The sequence below is a fragment of the Pseudophryne corroboree genome, chromosome 7 (genome assembly GCF_028390025.1).
Source record: "Pseudophryne corroboree isolate aPseCor3 chromosome 7, aPseCor3.hap2, whole genome shotgun sequence".
In the NCBI taxonomy this organism is placed as follows: Eukaryota; Metazoa; Chordata; class Amphibia; order Anura; family Myobatrachidae; genus Pseudophryne; species Pseudophryne corroboree.
Window position 1 is genome coordinate 377,434,003 of NC_086450.1, and position 26,880 is coordinate 377,460,882.

A 26,880-nucleotide genomic window follows, 5' to 3' on the forward strand; every position below is an offset into this window, starting at 1 on the left:
TGGTCCCCCAACACACCAGTAAAACCAGCACTAGGCAGAACCAGCTAGGGGGAGTAATGCCATAGCAGGGGAGACACTCAGTGTGGGGTCCCCCTGCCATTACATTAATCTGCCCCCCAGCCAGTCAGCCCAGGGTTGGAATTACTCGGAAAGTGGGAACCCCAAAAAATAAAAATGGGGTCCCCCCTCCCGAGCAGTAACCAGCACTGGGCTGATAGCCCAGTGCTATGCCCCGCACCCCTGGTGGCGGTGGGTACGGGGTTCATTGTGTGTTAATATTGTTCTTTACAGGTGGCCTACAGGTCCCAGCAAGCCTGCCCCAGCATGCTGGCACTTGGAGAACCACAAGTGCCAGCATGCCCGGACACAAAGGGCCTGCTGGCACCTGTAGTCCACCTGCAAAGAATAGTAATATTGTTCTTTACTTGTAGCCTACAGGTCCCAGCAAGCCTGCCCCAGCATGCTGGCACTTGGAGAACCACAAGTGCCAGCATGCCCGGACATAAAGTGCCCGCTGGCACCTGTAGTCCACCTGTAAAGAAAATATTAAAATAAAAACACCACACTATCTTGAAAATAAACTTTATTAAACTGGGTCTTCACCTGGGGGCGGCGGCCTTTAAGCTCTTTTGCGTGGCCGCCGCCTTCCCAGGGCTTCCGGCGTCTTCACCTGGGGGGGCGCCACCCCCCCAGGGCTTCCAGCGTCTTCACCTGGTGGGCGGCGGCTGCTAAGCTCTTTTGCATAGCCGCCGCCCAGCCAGGACTTCCGGCGTCTTCATTCTTCAGGAGCTCTTCACTGCTCCTCCTCCGCCGTCGGACTGACTCTCCTCCGCCTCGCGCTGACTTATATAAGTCAGCCGGCGGGGGCGGGGCGATGACGCGGCGAGCCGTGATTGGCTCGCGGCGGCCATCTTGAATTTCAAAAATGACGCTGAGGCGCCATTTTTGAAACTGGAACCGCTCTGCTGCCAAACTCTGCAGAATAAAGGTAATTTCCGCCGCCGCACCACCACCGCAACCCGCACCGCCGACGCCCGCTCCACCGCCGCATCCCACCGCCCGCACCATCGCCGCATCCAGCCGCCCGCACCTCCTCCCCCGCGTCGCCCACACAGTGATTGACAGCGGATCCAGGGACGGATCCGCTGGCCAATCACTGTGGCCTCACTGACAGGGACGTGCTTTCATAGGTTGAAAGCACGTCCCTGTATGAAAGCGGCACCACTAATGGGGCCGCTTTCCCATATATTTTCAATGGGCTTTTACAGCCCAAGGCTAGTCCCCGCCCGTGCCCGCCCCCCATACTTTCCGCAGTGACAACGGGAGGCACCACGATCGGTGCCTCCCAAATACATAGAGAGGGGAGAAATGTAAAGAATAATATAAAGAAGATACATATGACACAGAATATGTGTCATATGCATCTTCTTTGTATTATCTTAATCATTATGACAGGGGAGGCACTGCCTCCCCTGACTGCACGTCCCTGGTGCAGCAGAAGGGATTGTGGATTCGCAGGAATATCTGAGCATTTCTGTAATCAGAAAGCAGCGACTTTCTACAAATGTTTACAAATAATTTTAGTGATTTTGTCATTTTCTTCCAGTGATTTGGACCAATAATACCATTGATTAGAACAAATAATTCCAGTGATTTTGTCATTTTCTTCCAGTGATTTGGACCAATAATACCATTGATTAGAACAAATAATTCCAGTGATTTTGTCATTTTCTTCCAGTGATTTGGACCAATAATACCATTGATTAGAATGAATAATTCCAGTGATTTTGTCATTTTCTTCCAGTGATTTGGACCAATAATACCATTGATTAGAACGAATAATTCCAGTGATTTTGTCATTTTCTTCCAGTGATTTGGACCTATAATACCATTGATTAGAACGAATAATGCCTGTGATATTGAGGTGTTTGTTTCGCTTAGCTTAGCCGTCCAGCGACCACAGTGCACCTCTTTTTCTCTTTTCTTTGCATCATGTGCTGTTTGGGGACAATTTTTTTAAGTGCCATCCTGTCTGACACTGCAGTGCCACTCCTAGATGGACCAGGTGTTTGTGCCGCCCTCTTGGGTCACTTTGCTTAGTCATCCAGCGACCTCGGTGCAAATTTTAGGACTAAAAATAGTATTGTGAGGTGTTCAGAATAGACTGAAAATGAGTGGAAATTGTGGTTATTGAGGTTAATATAGGATCAAAATTACCCCCAAATTCTATGATTTAAGCTGTTTTTGAGGGGTTTTTGAAAAAAAACACCCGAATCCAAAACACACCCGAATCCGACAAAAACTTTTCAGGGAGGTTTTGCCAAAACGCGTCCAAATCCAAAACACGGCCGCGGAACCGAATCCAAAACCAAAACCTGAAAAATTTCCGGTGCACATCTCTAAATATAACTAATTGATATGGCTGAAATATTAATAGCATCTAACAGTTGTACAATATGTTTATGTCTAGTATAGCAACAAATCTCATGTGAGGGTACACTGCGATGTAAAGGGTACCATCTTTCTATTAATACTAAATAGGAATCAATGGCGCTAGAGGGTGTAGTGAGAAGTCTTACATAATTAAAGACACAGATTAATGAACCAAGCAGCAGTCTCTATAAAGAAGCAACTGTGCGGCTACCAAAAATCCTATTCAGGTGTGGATCTTGCTACTGCCGTTGCTATCTTGTGCCGTACGCAATTCTGACTATATACAGTACTAATATATGCAGAAGCTAACATAAGGATGCCCATTGCTATCACATAATTTCAGTCTGACGGCATATAATTGCAGTTTCATTGGTACCATCGTCGCAAAATGGGTCATATAGCTGAGTGTGCCTCTGAGGACGTGCAGGCTGAGCTGCTCTCCAATGATGCAGAGGTCTCTCCAGTAGCAAGTAAGATCATAACACTAATTTATGCACACCCACAAAATGCTGTCTGAACGGCCATGACAAACCTGCATTTGGACAACCACTCCCCGTTACCACCCCCAAATGCTGTCTTCCTATCACTTACTCTGCGACTAATTCCTCTATGCAACCGCTATAACAAATCAATCGCTTCGCATGTGCACTGCGGCTCATATGCATGCGCAGTAAGAAACCATCGACCGATGTGTGTACACTCACACGGAACTAGTAGCAATGAGATAACCATTTTAGATGCCCAGTGTCCAGTACCTACCGTGTTTCTAAACACTAGAGATGAGCGGGTACGGTTCTCCGAGATCCGAACCCCCCCGAACTTCACCTATTTTACACGGTTCCGAGGCAGCCTCGGATCTTCCCGCCTTGCTCGGTTAACCCGAACGCGCCCGAACGTCATCATCCCGCTGTCGGATTCTCGCGAAATTCATATTCTATATAAAGAGCGGCGCGGCGCCACCATTTTCACTCATGCATTGGAGATTGAACGGACAGGACGTGGCTGCGTTCTCTCCCTGAAAAGCTCCGTAATCTGTGCTCAGTGTTCTATAAATATCTGTGCTTAGTGTGCTGCAAATATCTGTGCTCAGTGTGCTGAAAATATCTACGTTCTCTGCCTGAAAACGCTCCATATCTGTGCTCAGTGTGCTGCAAATATCTGTGCTCAGTGTGCTTTATTGTGGGGGCTGGGGACCACTAGTATAATAGTAGTACAGTACAGTAGTCCATTGCTGTATCTTGCAGCTCTGTGTCACTGCAAGTATCCATTCCATATCTGTGCTGCATTTTTGTGAGCAGTATATATAGTATTACAGTGCAGCATTTTGGTGACCAACAGTATATAGTTGTACAGTAGGCCATTGCTGTATCTTGCAGCTCTGTGTCACTGCAAGTATCCATTCCATATCTGTGCTGCATTATTGTGAGCAGTATATAATAGGACAGTGCAGCATTTTGGTGACCAGCAGTATACATATATATATAGTACAGTACAGTAGGCCATTGCTGTATCTTACAGCTCTGTGTCACTTCTAGTATCCTGATCAGTGCTCAATATCTGCTGCAGTGTTGTGACCAGTATGTATACTGTACTGTGCAACGTGTGTTATACACCTGGTGATTATACATCCTGTAATCTGTACTGAGCGATGTGTGAGATACACCTGGGGATTATACACCCTATATACTGTACTGTGTGATGTGTGAGATACACCTGGGGATTATACACCCTATATTATTATTATTATTATTATTATTATTATCCTTTATTTATATGGCGCCACAAGGGTTCTGCAGCGCCCAATTACAGAGTACATAAATAATCAAACAGGAAAACAGCAACTTACAATTGATGACAGTATAGGACAAGTACAGGGTAAATACACATAGTTACATCAGCAGATGACACTGGAATAAGTATCAGGTGGCAGAAGACTGCTGGATGTGGTACAGTTGAAGATTATTAAAGTAAGACAAAGGATAAGCACATAAGGGAAGAGGGCCCTGCTCGTGAGAGCTTACAATCTAAAGGGGAGGGGTAGACAGACATGGGTGACACAGATGGGGTACATAGAGAATGTGGAAAAGAGGGTTAGGCTGGATTTGGTGAAGAAGTGGACCCCAAGAAGGCACAAGTCAATACCTAACATTGCAACATTTTACTGGGCTATGCAGTAGAAAATTAAAAATAGGGGGGGGGGGGGGGGGAAGAATCGATAACTTCTACCGCTTTCAAAAAGGTCAATGGAAGCTGAAATAATGGACAACTACCTCATGGAAGCCAGATACAGTATACAAAACAGTACTTAGCAGAGTTAGGAATGAGTGCTTATGAAATACAGTAACATTTTGTCCTAATATTTCAGAAACTGCATGGCTGGTCTCTTGCACTCTTTTGCTCTAATACACCACCTGCTTTAGGATTTATATTCAAAAACATTATGTCTCCATAATCCCAAAAACGTCACTCTTCTTGGAAAGTGGTTTGTTCCTTTGTAAGGGAAAGAGAACAAACGTTCTCAAACAACAATTTCTTAATTTCTTTTTCCTCTTGGAAGGGATTGTGGATTCGCAGGAATATCTGAGCATTTCTGTAATCAGAAAGCAGCGACTTTCTACAAATGTTTACGAATAATTCCAGTGATTTTGTCATTTTCTTCCAGTGATTTGGACCAATAATACCATTGATTAGAACGAATAATTCCAGTGATTTTGTCATTTTCTTCCAGTAATTTGGACCAATAATTCCATTGATTAGAACGAATAATTCCAGTGATTTTGTCATTTTCTTCCAGTGATTTGGACCAATAATACCATTTATTAGAACAAATAATTCCTGTGATATTGAGGTGTTTGTGTCGCTTAGCTTAGCTGTCCAGCGACCACAGTGCACCTCTTTTTCTCTTTTCTTTGCATCATGTGCTGTTTGGGGACAATTTTTTTAAGTGCCATCCTGTCTGACACTTCCGTATATGTCCAGTGGTACTGCCATTTGATATAATTCCCGACATTACTGCCATTTAATTCCAGTGATTTTGTCATTTTCTTCCAGTGATTTGGACCAATAATACCATTGATTAGAACGAATAATTCCAGTGATTTTGTGATTTTCTTCCAGTGATTTGGACCAATAATACCTTTGATTAGAACAAATAATTCCTGTGATATTGAGGTGTTTGTGTCGCTTAGCTTAGCTGTCCAACGACCACAGTGCACCTCTTTTTCTCTTTTCTTTGCATCATGTGCTGTTTGGGGCCAATTTTTTTAAGTGCCATCCTGTCTGACACTTCCGTATATGTCCAGTGGTACTGCCATTTGATATAATTCCCGACATTACTGCCATTTAATTCCAGTGATTTTGTCATTTTATTCCAGTGATTTGGACCAATAATACCATTGATTAGAACGAATAATTTCTGTGATATTGAGGTGTTTGTGTCGCTTAGCTTAGCCGTCCAGCGACCACAGCACACCTCTTTTTCTCTTTTCTTTGCATCATGTGCTGTTTGGGGCCAATTTTTTGAAGTGCCATCCTGTTTGACACTGCAGTGCCACTCCTAGATGGGCCAGGTGTTTGTGCCGCCCTCTTGGGTCGCTTTGCTTAGTCATCCAGCGACCTCGGTGCAAATTTTAAGACTAAAAATAATATTGTGAGGTGTGAGGTGTTCAGAATAGACTGGAAATAAGTGGAAATTATGGTTATTGAGGTTAATAATACTATGGGATCAAAATGCCCCTCAAATTCTATGATTTAAGCTGTTTTTGAGGGTTTTTGAAAAACAACACCCGAATCCAAAACACACCCGAATCTGACAAAAAAAATTTCAGGGAGGTTTTGCCAAAATGCGTCCGAATCCAAAACACGGCCGTGGAACTGAATCCAAAACCAAAACACAAAACCTGAAAGATTTCCGGTGCACATCTCTACTAAACACAGTGTGGTTTTTGTCAAAGGGTAAGAAAGTGAAGATGAATTCCAAGGGGGGGAGAGACGATGCGGGTCCCAGTAGATAGAGAAGCTGTGAGTGTCTGTGCAGTACTTTAAATCTGCCGCAGATTGACAGAGGATTGCAGTCGTAATTTGCTACGGAATGTGGGATTGAAAGTCAATGGGTGTCGATGGCGGCTGACAAAGAACAGTCAAAACAAATGCATAGTAAATACTTTTTATTTAAGACCGTAGTCCGCTGTCAATGTATGTCGGTTTCAATTAGACAACAAATCTGACACTTAGTAAATTTAACCCTTTTAGTTTTCATGTATATTTCTAAAAATGCTATCAGTGAGGTTTTCATTATCTATAAAATAAATGGGATAATATCTCCTAGAGATAATGAAAGCTGTTATCACATTTTTTTTATCATATAACTGAAGTTTATGTCAAGGTGCAATATCAAAGGGGAAAATGACTCATTCAGTTAGCAGAATAGAATATTTTTCTCCCAGAATGTCTTCTACTGGAGCATAAATTTGGAGCAATACAGCAGTCAGACAACATATAAATGATACACACTAAGAATAATTTCTTACTCATTGGTTCTTTGTTTGAAATTAATACCCGATTCCTTCCCAGCTTATTGAATTTATGGTTTAATGTAACTATGGCAACCTCACTAGCCTTTAAATGTATTTCAGGAATAATAGTTTCTAATGGAGAATTATGGAAATCTTTGAGGAGGTTTACACTGTCAACGCTACGAGACTTTGGAATGGGAAAGAAAACAGTTCAAGAGAAAATTCAAGAAGAATTAATCCCACTCATAGAAACCATCAAATCTCACAATAGTAAGTTAAGTTATTATGCACAGAGAAGGTTATACAGGTTGAGTATTCCATATACAAATATTCCGAAATACGGAATATTCCGAAATACGGACTTTTTTGAGAGAGACTGAGATAGTGAAACCTTTGTTTTTTGATGGCTCAATGTACACAAACTTTGTTTAATGCACAAAGTTATTAAAAATATTGTATTAAATGACCTTCAGGCTGTGTGTATAAGGTGTATATGAAACATAAATGAATTGTGTGAATGTACACACACATTGTTTAATGCACAAAGTTATAAAAAATATTGGCTAAAATTACCTTCAGGCTGTGTGTATAAGGTGTATATGTAACATAAATGCATTATGTGATTAGATTTAGGTCCCATCACCATGATATCTCATTATGGTATGCAATTATTCTAAAATACGGAAAAATCCGATATCCAAAATACCTCTGGTTCCAAGCATTTTGGATAAGGGATACTCAACCTGTAATTCAAGTCTGTTTGTTTCCGCTAGCCTGGCTTGCTTTCATCCAACCAAACCCTACCAATTACCAAGTACAAGGGAAACCCCCGGTGGGCCCCACTGCCAAGGAGCCTACCTCATACTCTAGGGATCAGGTTCCAGACTGTGCATTTGATTTATACATTAAACTTACGTTACATTATACTGCACAGGACTATGGTGTATTCTCTACAGTGCATTCCTGTGATTAATATGGTACATTACCATGCATGCACTAGCAGTATTTATTAAATATATTTATCAAGGCACCCCGACCATGTACTTTCTGAAGTTTAGGCAAACTAATGCATAGCCAGATTAAGGGGGGGGGGGGGGTCGCAGGTCATACTGGACCCCGGGCCCCCCTTTGTTAGGGGGCCCCAGCCAGAGCACACCAACATCGCTAGCTTTCCCTCTCATGCAGTAGCAGAACCAGACAGCAAGAATGTGAACAGGGCAGTATGCATTGCAGGCAGAGTATCAGGTTTTATGAGCTACCGATTGAGCTTTCCGGCCAGAGGAGAGATAGGAGGGTGGAGAGAGCTGTAAGTCACACAGGGATCACAGCTTCTTTCTCCCCGGCTGGGTATCTGATTCCTATGTAATCTGTTCTCTAGTAAGGGTCTAGAGAGAGACACACATACAGAGTCCTCCTGAGTCCTGTACCAGTGTGTAAGTAGTACAGAGGCTGCTGCTATTCTTGCATATGACAAGATAAATTATAGATTTTTTTTTCATATGTATTCTAAGGATATTTAAATTGTCTTTGTTCCACTACAAGAAAATAAAATAGTTGTCTCTCAATTAGGTGGAGCTATAAACAGTACTCAGGCATTATTAATTATTTGTTTAAATCTAATATACTCCATTGGGTTAAATGTAATATACACAATCCATACATCCTAAAATTACCCAGCCATGGAGGGATAACATGCTGTCTTAAGTTATGACTGCAATCTCCTGTGTTGAAATATTTTTTTTATCTATTAAATAGTTCAACACAGGTGACACCCATCATATATTAAGAAGGAAGTCCAGGTAAAGAGGATTTTGTCCCTCCTGGAATGGATGTTGGGAGGTATGTACAATCTAAAATACACTTCCCCGCCTTCCACCGGGGGCCTATTGTCTCAAGTGCCCCGGGCACCCCAAAGGCTTATTCCGGCCCTGAACCAATGTGGTGGTTGGCCACACCCCCTTTGGAGACTGGCCACACCACTAAAACTGGACCTCACTGTATTCCCTGGTGGGCCCTTCACATGCCAGTCCGACACTGGCTGCATTCTCATTCCGTTTTCTAATCAGAATGCAAAGTGACAAAAATGTCCACAAAAGGGCTCACAATAAGTTGGATGGAAATTGTGTCTAACCTGCAAGTGTTAAATCCAAAGGAAAGGCGCATCTTGCTAGACTTGCTGAGCAGGTCATAAACACAAAATGTTGCCAATTCTGCAGGCCTAGAATACCTATCTCCTCTTTTCTTTCTGACAACAGAAGCAAATGCACCAGGACTATGTTAGTTATAGTAAAAAGTTATAGTAAAAAAGTTAGTAGTATAAATGGTAAAAAAGAAAGGGAAAAAAAGGCTAAAAAAATCAATACACTGGCCCAATTCAGATATGGAAGTAAAGCAAAAAAGCAAGTAACTTTGTGTATGACTCAAACCATGTTGCCATGCAAGGGGAGCAAATAAATGTATTTATTTTTTCTGTGCAGGGTGAATACGGACTGCTTTTGCATGTAGCCCACAAATGTTAGTTTTATTTTTACACTGCAATTTAAATTTCAGTTTGGACACTACCCACCCAAATCTAAATCTCTCTGCACATGTTACATCTGCCCCACCTGTAGTGCAGCATGGTTTTGCTCAGGTGTTATTTCTCTTGGAATAATTCCTCATATCACTGTAATCCTGCAAATAGATAGCAGTAGTAACATTGCTATAATGTTACTATAAATGCATACTTGCCTACTCTCCAGGGACATCTAGTGGACTCCTGAATTTCTGTGAAGTCCTACAGACTAATGCGCCCTACACACTGGGCGATGTTGCAGGGAGATATTAACGTTCTCGTTCATTATTGAATGAGAAATTGTTCATATCGCTCAGTGTGTATGCACCAATGATGAATGATGCGCGGCCCCATCGTTGTTCATCGTTGGTTTTCTGTCGCTTTGCAATACAAGTAAATTTGGACGATATTGAGATCAATCATCATCCAAATTGCTGCTGTCGCCCAGTCTGTAGAGCGCATTACTGTATAGTCTGTCACCTCCTACATCCCATCTACTTCCTAATGAAATGCGCAGGACCTATGGTGAGATGACACAATTCACAGAGAATAGCACCATCTCTGCCCTATTTTCTCTTCACAGACCTGAAATCCTCAGCACTATGCCGTGAGAGGTAGGGCCTAATGATGGAAAGTGCCCAGGCTCACCTCCACAATCCATCATCTGCATCTCCCTCCCATGAGCTGTCCTGGAGGGGAAAATGTATTAGTTGGCAGGGATGCATAAATGGGGCAGACTGCATTCAGCCAAACAGATTCAGCTGCCGGGTATCATCCTCATTAGTTAATTTTATGCATTATGGTTGAGCAGCCAAACAGGTGCATATGCGGATATTTAGTGGTCAGGAGTGGATGTATTTTGGATGAATAGCAGAGGACCTTAAACTTAGCCTTGCAGTTCTCCGATTTATAGAGGAACCTGAGAGGAGGTGGATCCAGAGAAGTGACACTGAAATAAGTATTTGATAAATAGAATGAACCTGGATAGGACAGTGTCCTGAAGGCTTAAAGACTGTAGCAATTGTATGAGAAGAGAGTGCTTATCAGTGTCACATTCTTCAGAGAGGTACAGGAGAATTAGTAAATAATAAACTTTAGACTTGCAGTAGCATTGGCCAAATCATTCACCATCTTCAGTCAGTGGACTGTTAGGAATGAAAGCCAGACTAAAGTGGGTTCTGTAATCTGTATAAGACAGGACAGTAATTTCAGAGAGAAAGTTAATGTAAGATTTTTTTTTCTGAATAGGAGTAATCACTGGATAGAAAGATTCCAGGAGAGAGAGAGAGAGAGAGAGAGAGAGAGAGAGAGAGAGAGAGAGAATGTGTGTGTGTGTGTGTGTGTGTGTGTGTGTGTGTGTGTGTGTGTGAGAGAGAGAGAGATTACAGATACAGTTTAACTGATTGTGAGGGTATAGGATTAAAAGGAAAGGTAGCAGAGTAGATAAGAGAAGAGAAGAGAGTAGATACTTCATTGTATAATCAAATGAAGAAGTGTCAGAGGGTTCATGGAAGGGATAGAGCAGGTTGAGGAAGACCATCAGATCTTATAAATCTTGTCTTTGAATTGGCAGTGGCCAATTTCCCATTAGGCACGCGCCTAGTGCGGCACATGGGTGCTTGTGTTGGTACTGTCAGGCCAGAATGTACCAGTAACTGCAAAATATTTCTACTGTACTGCACCATATACCATCTTGACTGGAGTGTAAATGGGTAGGACATGCACATACTGCCCCTGTAAGCTGTCCTACTTAGTACATATGTATACATAATTAAAAAATAAAAATAAATTCATAGTTATTGGCTTTTTCTTTATTATTCTATTAAATTGGCTGTACTCAAATGTGGGATTATAACCAATCAATAAAAATAATAAAATTAGGGCGGCCTAACCCCTAGATCTCTAGGAAAGAAAATTGAAGTGGATGATCCCTTCGCCGGCGCTAACAATTAAAAGTTACTTTCAAAATCCATGAGATCAATGTCCTTTATGAAATGCAGTACTTTCTGTCCAATGTCCACAATTCCTTTTCAAAGTATTCCACATATATTGTCTTAAGCGGTTTTCAGTAGTGTCTCATCAGTGTCCCATTTCATGCAAAAAAGAAAAAAACAACAACATGTGACATAACACGTTTTTTAATGTTGGAACAAAGACACATTGAACAAATGACACACATTAAAATCAACACAAATAGCACTCAGTGTAGTGATATAGAGTAGTACCAGAATGAAAGGAACTGGTGGTTAGACAGTTCAAATGGGTGTGTGAGAGGTGATATTCACCCAGCAGTGTCCCGGGTCAGCTTACTGGTGCTCCACTCTCCTCTGGCAATGTCCACCTTACAGCATCCGCCTTGTACATCCTGCCGACGCGTTTCTATCCCTACTGGGATCTTTATCAAGGCAAAGAGTGACTGACTACAAATCCAAAAGTGCTTATATAGCCATCTTTCCCAATCCAAAACCTTAATTTGAATTGAACAAACTACAGTATAACAGCTGTGTCCAGAGACTGCCCCTAGATCTGCCTTTGTGAAGAGGGATTTAAGATCTTAAGTACTGACAGCATCCAGTGAGTTTGGTGTGGAAGGGGTGAGAAGATAATTTAATGTATTTAAAAGTCACTTAGGTTACAGGCTTTAGTAGAGATGAGATATTGGAAATATGTTTGTATGGTATTGTCTAGAATCTTTCGATAGGAGTGGTGAATATTTTACTATTGTATTCTTTGGCATTAAAACTGTAACATTTTTAGGGTACTCTTGACTCAAGTAGTATTATTTAAATCCAAGTGTCTACTCAAGTGCTGCTAACTTCAGATAGCTTTATATAAGTGGAACTTCTTATATCAATGACTTTACTAGTGTATTTTTTTATTTTTTGTAGATGTCTTGTTACATTGGAATGCCCTCACATAAGTCTATGTGGATTGTGAAGAGTAGCTGGAGTCACTTATCTCTTGTTCTAATGCATTCATATGGGCTCGATTCAATACTGCTTGGATTGAATAGTGCTGGAAATTAGCTCCCAGTGCTATTCAATTTAGCATGCTGTGACACCCAACGAGAGTGCGAGCAGAAATCTGACAAAAGTGCTGGCGTGATGCTGATTTCTGCTCTTAGGGTGGCGGAAACAGCATTGCACCGGTCACTTTAGACAGAGAATGCCCGTTCTCGCTGCAAAATACCCTGTTTAGTCCACGAGAACCAGCATTCCCCGACATGATAGGATGCTGAATTAAATAGAACTGGGAGCTAATTCCCGGCGCTATTCAATCCACGCAAAATTGAATTGAGCCCATTGATTGTATTACACTATTTTACTGGAGTACATTCATCCAGTCTTCCATTTCTGTCTGTTTGCTTTTTTTAGACAAACCATTTGATAGCCACATTATACTGAACAGTGCGGTGGCCAATGTAATCTGCTCTATTGTTTTTGGGAAAAGGTTTGAGCATGATGATGCAAAATTTAAAAAACTAAGCAGATTGATGGAAGAAAACACCCAGCTAGCTGGTGAATCAAAACTGATGGTAAGAGACGCTTTTATTATTTGACTATTATACTATACTGTTTGGAGAATTTCTAGAATTCCTAAATCTGTGTTTATTTTCTATATGATTATTTCATAATTAATACATACAGTATATTTTTTAAATGTAGTAGTATATTTACTTAATAATGAATCTATTAGGGCACAAATTATTAAGTGTAATATACTCAATGATATCCCCAATATATTATCTGAAAAAAAAAGAAATCTTTGCAATTAACAGTTATAAAAGAACTCTAACTAACCAATACAAGGTATATAAAACACCATCCCCCAAGTTATAGAAATTCAGGGGTCATCCAATTGACAAACCCTCCACTACCCCCCATAAATGACAACATTCTAAATAAACAGAGCCGGCCCTAACCATTGTGATGCCCTAGGCAAGATTTTGGCTGGTGCCCCCTAGCACCGCCGCTGGTTCCACCTCTAACCCTGCACCCCTTTCCCAGCACCATCACCCCTCAACCATAGCAGTTCTCATTTTGGTGTTCCTACACCCTATATTTTAAATAGGAACAATGGGGGTCATTCCGAGTTGATCGCTAGCTGTTTTCGGTCGCTGCACAGCAATTAGGCAAAAAATCGGCACTTCTGCGCATGCGTATGCGGCGCAATGCGCACATGCGTCGTACTATTACAACGAACGATGTAGTTTCACACAAGGTCTAGCAAAGCTTTTCAGTCGCACTGCTGGCCGCAGAGTGATTGACACGAAGGGGGCGTTTCTGGGTGTCAACTGGCCGTTTTCATGAAGTGTTCGGGAAAAATGCAGGTGTGCCAGGTAAAACGCAGGCGTGGCTGGGTGAACGCAGGGCCTGTTCGTGATGTCAAAACAGGAACTAAACAGTCTGAAGTGATCGCAAGCGCTGAGTAGGTCTGAAGCTACTCTGAAACTGCACAAAATAATTTTGTAGCCGCTCTGCGATCCTTTCGTTCGCACTTCTGCTAAGCTAAAATACACTCCCAGTGGGGGGCGTCATAGCGTTTGCACCGCTGCAAAAAACTGCTAGCGAGCGAACAATTCGGAATGACCACCAATGTGCACATTCGGCGCACAGTCCAAAAAGGGCCGTGTTCTTGCTGGGAAGGGGCATGGCCACACAATAGTACCCCCAATTCCATTTACGCTATACAGTAGTGCAACTTTATTCACATTTTATTATGTGAAAGTGTCCCTAAATTACCTTACATCACACAGTAATACCACTTTACCTTATATACGTTACTCCTCACAGTAATGCCTCTTATTCACATTGCATCACACTGAATTGCTCTTTATTCCCATTACACCACACCATATTGCTATTTATTCACATTAGATCACACAGTAGTGCCCTTTCTATATGTTACACCACACAGTAGAACACCTTATACACATTATGCCACACATTAATAATGCATTTATACACATAATACCACACCGTAATGCCCCTTACACATATGACATACATTATTAATGTCCTTATAAACATAATGCACTTTACATATTATGCCAACCGTTATTAATGCCCTAATACACATAACGTCCCTTACACATATGCTGCACATTATTAATGCCCTTATACACATAATGACACACATAATGTCCCTTTCACATATGCTGCACATTATTAGTGCACTTATATGCATGACACACATAATGCCCCTTACACATATGCCAAACACTACTGCACAACCAATTCACCCGCACACAGCATTCACATCACCGCTAACACTGTGACCTCTGCCTCTGTTTGGATACAGATGTGTCCTCATACATCTTGCCTCAATACGCCATGCAGCAAGAGATGCCTGGCATGAGTCAGCTGGCAGCTCTGCTAACGTCGGGCACCTTTTTTGATGAAAATGCATTACTATGATATGCTGCATGCCTATATTCTGTGTGCGACTGTGGCTGTATTTGCGTATGAAATGCTATTTTATAGTGATTGGAATACACTGTAACAGAGCGCTTCATATGCGGATACAGCCGCAGTCACACACAGAATGTAGGAATGCCGCATATCATTTTAATCAGTAGAAGCTGCTGGTGCCCCTAGGCATATCAAATGTCCTAGGCATTTGCCTAGTATGCCTAGGGACGGCTCTGTAAATAAACATTTACATTTATTGTCAAGATTATTGTCATTGTTTTTTAAATTATAAATTTTTAAAGAAGCAACATTTTCTGGTGGACACTGGTGTGCATATCACCTCCTCCCTGCATATGCGATCGCATCTGTGACAGCAGGCTGAGTAAGCCTGAGCTTATTCAGACTTGCCATCGCAGGCTGTCCTTGCGAGGCCAAGGAAACTGCATCCACGATGCCGGCAGAGGCATTCGCATTCCTGCGCTGAGATCGCAGGACATGTTCTGCACTTGTGCATAGCGGGTCCTGCGTGCGCGTAGGATGCGACCATCGGGGAAATGTAATAAGGATCGCATAAGCTATCCCTACTAAATCGCCCTCAATGTTTGGTAGCTATCAAACAGTCATTAATGTGTTTCTTGCATCCAATGGCATAGTCTAGGCAGGGCCGAAAATTGGATTTCTGTCACCCGGGGCAAGGCAGTACTTTGGTGCCGCCCCTCCCCCCTTAAATAACACCAGCAAGTATCCAAATCATTTTCTGAAAATCACATTATATATCGTGGTCAGGGCCTCACTGATTTGAAGGATTATATCACTGCTGCTATATATACACTGCTCAAAAAAATAAAGGGAACACTTAAACAACACAATGCAACTCCAAGTCAATCACACTTCTGTGAAATCAAACTGTCCACTTAGGAAGCAACACTGATTGACAATCAATTTCACATGCTGTTGTGCAAATGGAATAGACAACAGGTGGAAATTATAGGCAATTAGCAAGACACCCCCAATAAAGGAGTTGTTCTGCAGGTGGTGACTACAGACCACTTCTCAGCTCCTATACTTTCTGGCTGATGTTTTGGTCACTTTTGAAAGCTGGAGGTGCTTTCACTCTAGTGGTAGCATGAGACGGAGTCTACAACCCACACAAGTGGCTCAGGTAGTGCAGCTCATCCACGATGGCACATCAATGCGAGCTGTGGCAAGAAGGTTTGCTGTGTCTGTCAGCGTAGTGTCCAGAGCATGGAGGCGCTACCAGGAGACAGGCCAGTACGGGTGTAGTATGGTATGCCGGCGGCCGGGCTCCCGGCGACCAGCATACCAACACCGTGGTGAGCGCAAAGGAGCCTCTTGCGGGATCGCTGCGCTCGCCACGCTACGTGCGCCACGCTATTTTATTCTCCCTCCAGGGGGGTCTTGGACCCCCACGAGGGAGAATATATGTCGGTATGCCGGGTGTCGGGATTCCGGCGCCGGTATACCGTGCGCCGGGATCCCGACATTCGGCATACTGAAGACCACCCGCCAGTACATCAGGAGACGTGGAGGAGGCTGTAGGAGGGCAACAACCCAGCAGCAGGACCGCTACAGATAGATCCACGGTTATCTTGACTAGTTTTCTGCGCCTAGGCACAACATGATTTATTAGCATAAACCCCTCATCTATTGTTCTCAGCTGCAATACAATACAGAGAACAATACAGCAGGGGATTAAGTTATTACAGCAGGGGATTAAGTCCGACTGGCCAGTCTCAGTTAATCCTATTAAAGGTCAAGATAAACGTGGACCCATCTGTACCTCCGCCTTTGTGCAAGGAGGAACAGGAGAACACTGCCAGAGCCCTGCAAAATGACCTCCAGCAAGCCACAAATGTGCATGTGTCTACTCAAACGATCAGAAACAGACTCCATGAGGGTGGTATGAGGGCCCGACGTCCACAGGTGGGGGTTGTGCTTACAGCCCAACACCGTGCAGGACGTTTGGCATTTGCCAGAGAACACCAAGATTGGCAAATTCGCCACTGGCCCCCTGTACTCTTCACAGATGAAAGCAGGTTCTCACTGAGTACATGTGACAGACGTGACAGAGACGCCAAGGAGAACGTTCTGCTGCTAGCAGCATCCTCCAGCATGACCGGTTTGGCAATGGGTCAGTAATGGTGTGGGGTGGCATTTCTTTGGGGGGCCTCACAGCCCTCCATGTGCTCGCCAGAGGTTGCCTGACTGCCATTAGGTACCGAGATGAGATCCTCAGACCCCTTGTGAGACCATATGCTGGTGCGGTTGGCCCTGGGTTCCTCCTAATGCAAGACAATGCTAGACCTCATGTTGCTGGAGTGTGTCAGCAGTTCCTGCAAGACAAAGGCATTGATGCTATGGACTGACCCGCCCATTTCCCAGACCTGAATCCAATTGAGCACATCTGGGACATCATGTCTCGCTCCATCCACCAACGCCACGTTGCACCACAGACTGTCCAGGAGTTGGCGGATGCTTTAGTCCAGGTCTGGGAGGAGATCCCTCAGGAGACCATCCGCCACCTCATCAGGAGCATGCCCAGGCGTTGTAGGGAGGTCATACAGGCACGTGGAGGCCACACACACTACTGAGCCTCATTTTGACTTGTTTTAAGGACATTACATCAAAGTTGGATCAGCCTGTAGTGTGTTTTTCCACTTTCATTTTGAGTGTGACTCCAAATCCAGACCTCCATGGGTTAATAAATTTGATTTCCATTGATAATTTTTGTGTGATTTTGTTGTCAGCACATTCAACTATGTAAAGAACAAAGTATTTAATAAGAATATTTAATTCATTCAGATCTAGGATGTGTGATTTCAGTGTTCCATTTATTTGTTTGAGCAGTGTATATATATATATATATATATATATATATATACATACATATACACACACACAAAACAGTGGTGCAAATAGCGCTGCTACCTGGATAACAAGACTAATATTTAAGAAATATGAATACAATAGTCAGTCAGAGTCACAGTTCAAAAACACTTCCCCTGTTTAAGGGGGCTGCTAAAAGGGTCCTCTTGGGTGGACTCTTTTCCAAAAGTCCAGGTGGGTAAAATATACAAAGTGGTAGAACCCAGCGCCTTCTGTGTTAGACGAATTCCAAGTGTAAATTAAATAATAATATGCGTACCGCATCCCATGTGTTTTTCAGGCATGTAGTAAAAACCGTGTTTCTCCTGATACCGGTCTTCTAGCTTTCCCGCTGACTCCGTAGATGGACCGTAAGGAAATTAGAAAAGCGAGAGATAGTGTAATATTGCCAACATATAAAGAGGTGTGCATATGTCGAAATTTCCGATGTGATTAGTGGTTATGCCTTTAGTTAAATAGTACACCCAGTGTCAGATTAGCAAACCAAATGGTGTGCCCACCGCCTAGGGTAGTGTAAAAATAAGTACCCTCAGGACTCGTGATGTTTGCATGTAGAAATGTCTTTAGGAAGTACTTCTCCCTTGGTTCATGATGGGGACCCAGCAAAACCTGCTCTTTTAGGGACTGTGATTCGGGACTGTCCTGCTGCAGTTGTGACAGTTTGGAGATATGCAGTCAGATTGGTGCTGCATTGGTTTCCCAGGCTCTGTATATGCAAAGACATCTCCTTCAGCCTAAACCCAGTGCAAATAACGGGCCTAAATATATACATATACACACACTAGGCCGGGGATGGGGGCTTAGGTTTAGGTGACCCCCAGGGGACTAAAGGTTATGGTGTTGGGGGGGAGGAGGGTTAGGTTTAGGGTGCGGGGTGGGGGGGTTAGGGTTAGGCACCACCAGGGTGGATTAGGGTTAGGCTACGGGGGTGGGAGATGGTTAGGTTTAGGATTCACCCAGGGGTGTTAGGGTTAAGGTGTGGGTGGCAGTGGGGAGGGCTTTGTTCAGGGTGTGGGCAGGGGGGTTATGGTTAGGCACCACCAGGGGGTGTTAGGGTTAGGCTGGGGGGATTAGGTTTATTGTGGAGGGAGTTAGGTTTAGTCATTACACAGAGGTGTTAGGGTTACTCTGCAGGGGAGGGAGTTAGGGTCAAGCACCTAAAAGGGAGGGTCAAGGTTAGGGTAGGGTTAGACTACTTATCGACACTTGTCGGAACTTTGACTGTCAGGATGCTGCTGTCGATTTCCTGACTGCCAGCATCCTGATAGCCGGCATTTAAAACCTAACCCATATATATACTGTGTCTGTGTGAAACCAAGCGCTTGCAAAATGTAAAAGTGTGTGTTTGAATACAATGGGGCGATTCAGTTGTGTCGTACGCCACCTGCTGGCTGTTTGAAGTAATGAGCTATTTGAGTGTTGCTCCGATAGACTCCCATTAAAAGTGGCACACACTTTTTTTTCACATTCTGAGGAGGTGAGAAAAATGTGTAAAACGTCTGTAGCTTGGGCGCTTTGCTCGCTCATTCAAGCGTTTTAGATGGGTTTAGCTGCTTTGCATGGCTAATCCCGCAGTTGACAGCCACCTTAATGGGCATCTGTTCGCAGCAGCAATTGAATAACTCCGGTAGACACCCATTGCTAAAGATCCTCAGCAGGGGCGCAAAAAACTATTGAATCAGCTCTATTAACATAAATTGAAAAAGTTTAAAAACAGTGAGCTTGTTGCTTTATGTTTACAGCTCTTTTTGTAGAGTGTATTTTGCGGTATCCAGAATGATCTAGTGGTCAACCCAGAGAGATGAGATGTGGGGGAGAACAAGAGACAAGTGGGAGAGACATTAGATAGAGTGAGACATGGAGGAGTGGCGAGATGTTGTGGGGGGAGAGTGAGATGGGGAGAGAAACAGGGGTTGGGAAGAGATGTGGGTTAGATAGAGACATGGAGGAGAAAGTTGCATAGGGAAGAGAGCGAGAGATGAGACGTGGGGGGAAGAGCGAGAGATGAGACGTGGGGGGAAGAGCGAGACACACGACGTGGGGGAAAGAGCGAGAGAAGAGACGTAGGGGAGAGAGATGAGACGCGGGGAAGAGCGAGAGAGACGACATGCGGGGGAGAGTGAGAGAGACGAGATGCGGGGGAGCGTGAGAGAGACGAGATGCGGGAGAGAGCGAGAGATGGGATGTGGGCGAGAGCGAGAATGAGATGTGGGAGAGAGCAAGAGACATGTTGGAAAGTGAAACATGGGGGAGTGGGGGAGATGTTGGTGGTAGAGAGTGAGGTGGAGCCAGAGACAGGGGTGGGGGAGAGAGAGGGGCTGAGAGGGGAAGCACCACAGAAAAAACCCCTGCAATCTAAAATAACCGCCATTTCAGTGTGTGACCAACCTGCAGCTTGGTGCTCTCACTATCATAGCTTGCATGGCCTGTGTGGTGGAGGATGAGCGTGTCCCGAAGCCGGCTTCTGCTGCATTTATGGTGCGAGGAGGAGGTACCTGTGAAGAAAGTAAGCGGTTGTGTGGCCAGAGGCCACTGGCCATACAGGCTACAGTACACAGCTAACTAGCACGTAAGGTGGTGGCACAGAGCAGGGGACTAGCAGCAGGAGAGGAGGCTATACCTGGGGCGGTAAGTTGGACGAGGCGTGCAATCAATAGAAGCATGGCAGGCCAGGGAAGAGTGGACAGTGCAGGTAGGAGGTGCTGACTGATGCTGCTGTGGCTTGGCAAGGATGGGCGGGCGGGCTCCATTTTCAACCGTGCCGGCCCACTGTAACCCCTGAGTGGCAAGCGGTGGTGCTGCCCGCTGGGAGCAAGGCAACTTTGGCACACACCTAGTTACGGCCCTGCTTCTCACTGCTACACTACCCCTTCCTCTACCATGGTGCCGCCCCCCCCCCCCCCCCCCCTTGCCATTTTATTCTGGATCAACCCCTGTATGTGTGTCAGGGTTTTTGTCAATAGTTATTCCATCTATAAACTAGTTTATCTAGAGCCCTGACTGAATAATATGTATAATCTAGCTGTTAAGCATTCTTATTACATTCCAGTCAGTGGTGTGTCTAGGGGTGGGCAATGTGTAATGTGTATAAGGTACTCTACCATGGCATAATGTGTAAAAGGGGCTCTACTGTGTTGTGTAATGTGACTAACAGACACTACTGTGCGGTGTAATGTGAATTGGTACTATTCTGTGACCACACCCCTTCCGCATGAATCTAAACCCCTATATATTCCACTAAGGGGCTCCAAAAGATATTTCTCTTACGTCCTAGAGGATGCTGGGGACTCCGTAAGGACCATGGGGATAGACGGGCTCCGCAGGAGACATGGGCACTTTAAGAAAGAACTTTAGGTATGGGTGTGCACTGGCTCCTCCCTCTATGCACCGCCTCCAGACCTCAGTTTACTACTGTGCCCAGAGGAGACTGGGTGCATTACAGGGAGCTCTCCTGAGTTTCCTGAAAAGAAAGTATATTTGTTAGGTTTTTTATTTTCAGGGAGCTCTGCTGGCAACAGACTCCCTGCAGCGAGGGACTGAGGAGAGAGAAACAGACCTACTTTAATGTTAGGCTCTGTTTATTAGGCTACTGGACACCATTAGCTCCAGAGGGATCGGTACGCAGGTCTCACCCTCGCCGCCCGTCCCGGAGCCGCTCCGCCGTCCACCTCGCAGAGCCGGAAGATAGAAGCCGGGTGAGTATGAGAAGAAAGAAGACTTCAGAGGAGGCAGACGACTTCAGATCTTCACTGAGGTAACGCACAGCAGTAAAGCTGTGCGCCATTGCTCCCACACACCTCACACACGGCAGTCACTGTAAGAGTGCAGGGCGTAGGGGGGGCGCCCTGTGCAGCATATTAACTTCTTTTACTGGCAAAAATACATATATACAGCTAGGCACTGTATATATAAAGAGCCCCCGCCAGTTTTTTCATTATTTGAGCGGGACAGAAGCCCGCCGCTGAGGGGGCGGGGCTTCTTCCTCAGCACTCACCAGCGCCATTTTCTCCACAGCACAGCGCTGAGAGGAAGCTCCCCGGACTCTCCCCTGCTTATCCACAGTGAAAGAGGGTTTTAAAGAAGGGGGGGGGGGGGGGCACATAATTGGCGCAAAATAAAGATTACAGCGCTATCTGGGTAAACATATTGTGTGTTTTTTCCTGGGTCATTAGCGCTGGGTGTGTGCTGGCATACTCTCTCTCTGTCTCTCCAAAGGGCCTTGTGGGGGAACTGTCTTCAGATAAGAGGATTCCCTGAGTGTGTGGTGTGTCGGTACGCGTGTGTCTGCATGTCTGAGGTAGAAGGCTCTCATAGGGAGGAGGTGGAGTAAATGACTGTGGTGTCTCCGTCGGCAACACCGACACCTGACTGGTTGGATATGTGGAATGTTTAAGTGCTACTGTGCATTTATTGCACAAAAGATTAGACAAAGCTGAAGCTAGGGAACAGCCAGGGAGTCAACCCATGTCTGTCCCTATGTCGCAGGGACCTTCAGGGTCTCAAAAGCGCCCACTATCCCAAATAGTAGACACTGATACCGACACGGATTCTGACTCCAGTGTCGACTACGATGATGCAAAGTTACAGCCAGTATTGGCTAAAAGTATTCAATATATGATTATTGTAATAAAAGATGATTTGCATATCAAACCCCCTGTCCCTGACACGAGGGTACACATGTATAGGGTAAAGAAAGCTGAGGTAACCTTTCCCCCATCTCATGAATGAGTTATTGAAAAGGCTTGGGAATCTCCAGACAAGAAACTGCAGATTCCCAAATGGACTCTTAGGGCGTATCCTTTCCCGACTAAGGACAGGATACGGTGAGAATCTTCCCCAAGAGGGGAAAAAGCGTGGACACGCTTATCCAAAATGGTAGCGCTGCCATCCCAAGATATGGCTACCCTCAGGGATCCTGCTGATCGCAAACAGCAGGCTACCTTGAAGTCCATTTACACAATTCTAGTACCTTACTCAAACCGGCGATAGTGTCGGCTTGGGTTTGTAGCGCTGTAGCGGCATGGATCGGTACCTTATCGACGGAAATTGATACCCTGGATAAGGATACCATTTTATTGACCCTGGGTCATATTAAAGATGCTGTCTTATATATGAGAAATGCTCAATTATAGAATCAACGCTATGTTGATTTCTGCTAGACGAGTCCTATGGACCCGGCAATGGACAGGTGATGCTGACTCAAAAGGCATATGGAGGTTTTACCTTACAAGGGTGAGCAATTGTTTGGGGAAGGTCTCTCGGACCTGGGGGGTAATTCCAAGTTGATCGCAGCAGGATTTTTTATAGCAATTGGGCAAAACCATGTGCACTGCAGGGGAGGCAGATATAACATGTGCAGAAAGAGTTAGATTTGGGTGGGTTATTTTGTTTCTGTGCAGGGTCAATACTGGCTGCTTTATTTTTACACTGCAAATTAGATTGCAGATTGAACACACTCCACCCAAATCTAACTCTCTCTGCACATGTTATATCTGCCTCCCCTGCAGTGCACATGGTTTTGCCCAATTGCTAACAAAAATCCTGCTGCGATCAACTTGGAATTACCCCCCTGGTCTCCACAACTACTGCAACTGAATAAAAATTTTTGCCATATATTCCCTCACAGCCTAAGAAAGCGCCACATTATCTAATGCGGGCCTTTCGGTTAAATAGAAACAAGAGAGTACGAGGATCGTCTTTTCTTGCCAGAGGTAAGGGCAGGGGAAACAAGCTGCCAACCACAGCTGGTTCCCAGGAGCAGAAGTCCTCCCCGGCCTCTACAAAATCCACAGCATGATGCGGGAGCTCCGCTAAGGGAGTCCACCCCAGGGGGGGGCACGTCTTCGACTTGTCAACCACATCTGGGTTCACTCACAGGTGGATCCCGGGGCAATAGAAATTGTTTCCCAGGGTTACAAACTGGAATTTGAGGGGTGTCTCCTCGCCGGTTTTTCAAATCGACCTTAACAGCTTCTCTCCCAGAAAGGGAGATAGTGTTAAATGCAATTCACAAATTGTATCTTCAAAAGGCGGTGGTCAAAGTTCCCCTACTTCAACATGGGAAGGGGTAGTAATCAACCCTGTTAGTAGTCCCGAAACCGGACGGTTCGGTCAGACCCATTTTCCATTTAAAATCCTTGAACCTATACTTGAAAAGGTTCAAGTTCGAGATGCAATCGCTCAGAGCGGTCATCGCCAGCCTAGAAAAGGGGGGATTTTATGGTATCCCTGGACATAAAGGATGCATACCTTCATGTTCCCATATATCCACCCCATCAGGCGTACCTGGGATTTGCGGTACAGGATTGTCATTACCAATTTCAGACGTTGCCGTTTGGGCTTTCCACGGCCCTGAGGATTTTCACCAAGGTAATGGCGGAAATGATGGTGCTCCTGCGCAAGCAGGGTGTCACAATTATCCCGTACTTGGACGATCTCCTCATAAAAGCGAGATCAAGAGAACAGTTGCTAAACAGCGTGTCACTTTCACTGAAGGTGTTACAGCAACACGGCTAGATTCTCAATATCCCGAAGTCGCAGTTGGTTCCTACAAATCGTCTGACCTTCTTGGGCATGATTCTGGATACGGACCAGAAAAGGGTTTATCTTCCGATAGAAAAGGCTCAGGAACTCATGACTCTGGTCAGGAACCTATTGAAACTAAAACAGGTGTCAGTGCATCACTGCACTCGAGTCCTGGAAAAGATGGTGGCATCATACAAGGCCATTCCCTTCGACAGGTTCCATGTGAGGACCTTCCAATGGGACCTACTGGACAAGTGGTCCGGATCACATCTACAGATTCATCAGTTGATCACCCTGTCCCCCAGAGCCAGGGTATTTCTCCTGTGGTGGCTGCACAGTGCTCACCTTCTAGAGGGTCGCAGGTTCGGCATTCAGGACTGGATTCTGGTGACCACGGACGCGAGCCTCCGAGGTTGGGGAGCAGTCACACAGGGAAGAAACTTCCAAGGTCTTTGGTCAAGTCAAGAGACTTGTCTTCACATCAACGTCCTGGAGCTGAGGGCCATATACAACGCCCTTCGTCAAGCGGAGAACTTGCTTCGCGACCTACCAGTTCTGATCCAGTCAGACAACGTCACCGCAGTGGCTCATGTAAACCGCCAAGGCGGCACAAGGAGCAGAGTGACAATGGCGGAGGGGACTTCATCAGGAAGTCTTCGCACAGATTGCAAGTCAGTGGGGACTGCCTCAGATAGACATGATGGCGTCCTGCCTCAATAAAAAGCTACAGAGGTATTGCGCCAGGTCAAGAGACCCTCAGGCGGTAGCTGTGGACGCCCTAGTGACACCGTGGGTGTTCCAGTCGGTATATGTGTTTCCTCCTCTTCCTCTCATACCCAAGGTGTTGAGAATAATAAGAAAAAGAAGAGTGAGGACAATTCTCAATGTTCCAGATTGGCCACGAAGGGCCTGGTATCCGGATCTGCAGGAAATGCTCAAGGAAGATCCGTGGCCTCTTCCTCTAAGACAGGACCTGTTGCAACAGGGGCCCTGTCTGTTCCAAGACTTACCGCGGCTGCGTTTGACGGCATGGCGGTTGAACGCCGGATCCTAGCGGAAAAGGACATTCCGGATGAGGTCATTCCTACTCTAATAAGGGCTAGGAAGAACGTGACAGCTAAACATTATCACCGTATATGGCGAAAGTATGTTTCTTGGTGTGAGGCCAGGAATGCTCCTACGAAAGAATTTCATCTGGGCTGTTTCCTTCACTTCCTAAAACTGGAGTGAATTGGGGCCTAAAATTAGGCTCCATTAAGGTTCAGATTTCGGCCTTATCCATTTTCTTTCAGAAAGAATTAGCTTCTCTCCCAGAAGTACAGACTTTTCTGAAGGGAGTGCTGCATATTCAGTCTCCTTTTGTACCTCCGGTGGCGCCTTGGGACCTTAACATGGTGTTGAGTTTCCTTAAGTCGCACTGGTTTGAACCACTTAAAACGGTGGAGTTAAAATATCTCACTTAGAAGGTGGTCATGTTGTTAGCCTTGGCTTCGGCTAGGCGAGTGTCGAAATTGGCGGCTTTGTCTCATAAAAGCCCCTATCTGGTTTTCCATATGGATAGAGCGGAATTGCGGGCCCGTCCTCAATTCTTGCCTAAGGTGGTGTCATTTTTTCATAGGAACCAACCTATATTGGTGCCTGTGGCTACGCGAGACTTGGAGGATTCCGAGTCCCTTGATGTAGTCAGGGCTTTGAAAATTTACGTGGCCGGAACGGCTAGGATCAGAAAAACAGAAGCACTGTTTGTCCTGTATGCAGCCAACAAAGTTGGCGCTCCTGCTTCGAATCAGACTATAGCTCGCTGGATCTGTAACACGATTCAGCAGGCTTATTCTACAGCTGGATTGCCGTTACCAAAATCGGTTAAGGCCCATTCCACTAGGAAGGTGGGCTCTTCTTGGGCGGCTGCCCGAGGGGTCTCGGCATTACAGCTGTGCCGAGCTGCTACTTGGTCGGGTTCAAACACCTTTGCAAAGTTCTATAGGTTTGATACCCTAGCTGAGGAGGACCTCCTGTTTGCTCAATCGGTGCTGCAGAGTCATCCGCTCTCTCCTGCTCGTTTGGGAGCTTTGGTATAATCCCCATGGTCCTTACGGAGTCCCCAGCATCCTCTAGGAAGTAAGAGAAAATAAGATTTTAAACCTACCGGTAAATCTTTTTCTCGTAGTCCGTAGAGGATGCTGGGCGCCCGTCCCAAGTGTGGACTACTTCTGCAAGACTTGTATATAGTTTTGCTTACATAAGGGTTATGTTATAGTTCATCGGTCTCGGACTGATGTTGTGTTGTTTTCATACTGTTAACTGGTTAGTATATCACAGGTTATACGGTGTGAATGGTGTGGGCTGGTATGAATCTTGCCCTTGGATTAACAAAAATCCTTTCCTCGTACTGTCCGTCTCCTCTGGGCACAGTTTCTCTAACTGAGGTCTGAAGGAGGGGCATAGAGGGAGGAGCCAGTGCACACCCATACCTAAATTTCTTTCTTAAAGTGCCCATGTCTCCTGCGGAGCCCATCTATCCCCATGGTCCTTACGG

General features: G+C 45.0%; 1 protein-coding gene across 3 annotated transcripts in view; it reads left to right on the forward strand.

Moving 5' to 3' along the window:
* Nucleotides 1-26,880, forward strand: part of LOC134945333 (cytochrome P450 2K1-like) — a 251,682-nt gene that overhangs the window by 44,532 nt on the left and 180,270 nt on the right. For all 3 annotated transcript variants that reach the window (XM_063934537.1, XM_063934539.1, XM_063934538.1), the window contains exons 4-5: nt 7,068-7,217; nt 12,876-13,036. In XM_063934537.1, coding sequence (XP_063790607.1) covers nt 7,068-7,217; nt 12,876-13,036 — 311 coding nt within the window. The remainder of the gene's footprint in view (nt 1-7,067; nt 7,218-12,875; nt 13,037-26,880) is intronic.